The sequence below is a fragment of the Pygoscelis adeliae genome, unplaced genomic scaffold, assembly GCF_000699105.1.
Source record: "Pygoscelis adeliae isolate BGI_AS28 unplaced genomic scaffold, ASM69910v1 Scaffold203, whole genome shotgun sequence".
In the NCBI taxonomy this organism is placed as follows: Eukaryota; Metazoa; Chordata; class Aves; order Sphenisciformes; family Spheniscidae; genus Pygoscelis; species Pygoscelis adeliae.
Window position 1 is genome coordinate 13,605 of NW_008824407.1, and position 1,497 is coordinate 15,101.

General features: G+C 60.2%; 1 protein-coding gene across 1 annotated transcript in view; it reads left to right on the forward strand.

Moving 5' to 3' along the window:
- ACE (angiotensin I converting enzyme) overlaps positions 1-1,497 on the forward strand; it is a gene marked incomplete at its 5' end in the record, with an annotated part of 29,837 nt that overhangs the window by 3,398 nt on the left and 24,942 nt on the right. The window contains 2 exon segments of the mRNA XM_009320429.1: positions 1-138; positions 433-656. Coding sequence (XP_009318704.1) covers positions 1-138; positions 433-656 — 362 coding nt within the window.

The following is a 1,497-nucleotide window of genomic DNA, read 5'->3' on the forward strand; positions in this document are numbered from 1 at the left end:
GGAGTGCTTCCCCTCCCTGCGGCTGCTGGAGATGCCCCCTGAATTCTGGGAGAAGTCCATGCTGGAGAAGCCAACGGATGAGCGGGAGGTGGTGTGTCACGCCTCAGCCTGGGACTTCTACAACCGCAAGGACTTCAGGTGTGTGGGGGCATGCAGGGGCCCAGGGCTACAGGGTAAGACCCTCCTCCATCCCCCTTGGTGGTCACCATTTTGGGTACCCACAGCCTGGCCACGCAGCCCCATCTGTCACCTTCTGGGGTAAGGTCTTGGGACACCACGCTGCCCTGCTTTCCCCTCCACTGGGTCTTTCCCCTACCCCATGGGATGCTGCCACCCTCTCAGGGACTGTGGAGGGTCCTTCCCATCGAGGGGGTGCACAGGCAGCCGGGGTCCCTCACTCAGCTCAGGCAATGCTCTGTTTTCACCCGGCAGGATCAAGCAGTGCACAACGGTGACCATGGAGCAGCTGTTCACGGTGCACCATGAGATGGGCCACGTCCAGTACTACCTGCAGTACAAGGACCAGCCCGTCTCCTTCCGCAGTGGGGCCAACCCTGGCTTCCATGAGGCCATTGGCGATGTCATGTCCCTGTCTGTCTCCACCCCCAGCCACCTCAAGAAAATCGGACTCCTCAGCAGTGCCACTGAGGATGCAGGTATGGCAGCCACCCTGGGGAGCTGGGTGGCCTGGAGGGCTCAGGCACTGCTTGTGGCACCAGGAAGGGTTTGGGACATGCCATGGTGGGCTGCAGTCTGGCAATGCAACCCAGAGCAGGCAAGACCCCATGGCTGATGTATGCTTTTCACCACGCTTGGCTCCACAACCCCTTCTTGTCTCCATGGGTCCATGTGGGAACCTTCATGGCTCCATCCTCTTCACCCCTGAGGGCAGGAAGGATGCTCTCCAGAGCTTGTCTGTGCCCTTCCCTTCTCCATCAGAGCCCCAAACCTGAAAGCAGCATCTTTGTGCTTGATCAGCTTTGACCTTTCCACTGTTCCCCCTTCCCTTGCCAAGAAACATCCACCCCAGGAGCTCCCGGTGTAGCTCTGTGGAGGTGGCACTGAGCGCTTACGTGCACAGTCACGAGGACAGTCAGCAGGTGACGTTTCTGCCTGCCAGCTGGCGCAGCGGAGGAGGACTTGTCACCACAGGGCACTGCCCGGCTTGGCAAGTGTCTCTCCCCCCGCCCAACGTCTCTCAGCTGACATGTCAAAGCAGACGGCGGCAGAGGAAACCAAGCATTCGCAGATTCCTGCCGCAGGCGGCTGCTTTGCGGAGGAGGGACAGTCCTGAGATCCTCCTGCCTTGTCATTAAATACGTTTCATGACAGGGAGGCCATCACAGCAGCCAAGAACATTGGGCCGATGCTGCATAAACACCACGTAGCAGATGGTCCCTGCCTCAAGGCATCGCCACCCGACTCACCAGCCCTTGGCAGCCATGCCACCATAGCGATGGCAGCCAATAGCCCCTCAGGGCAGTGCTGCCAAGGGGC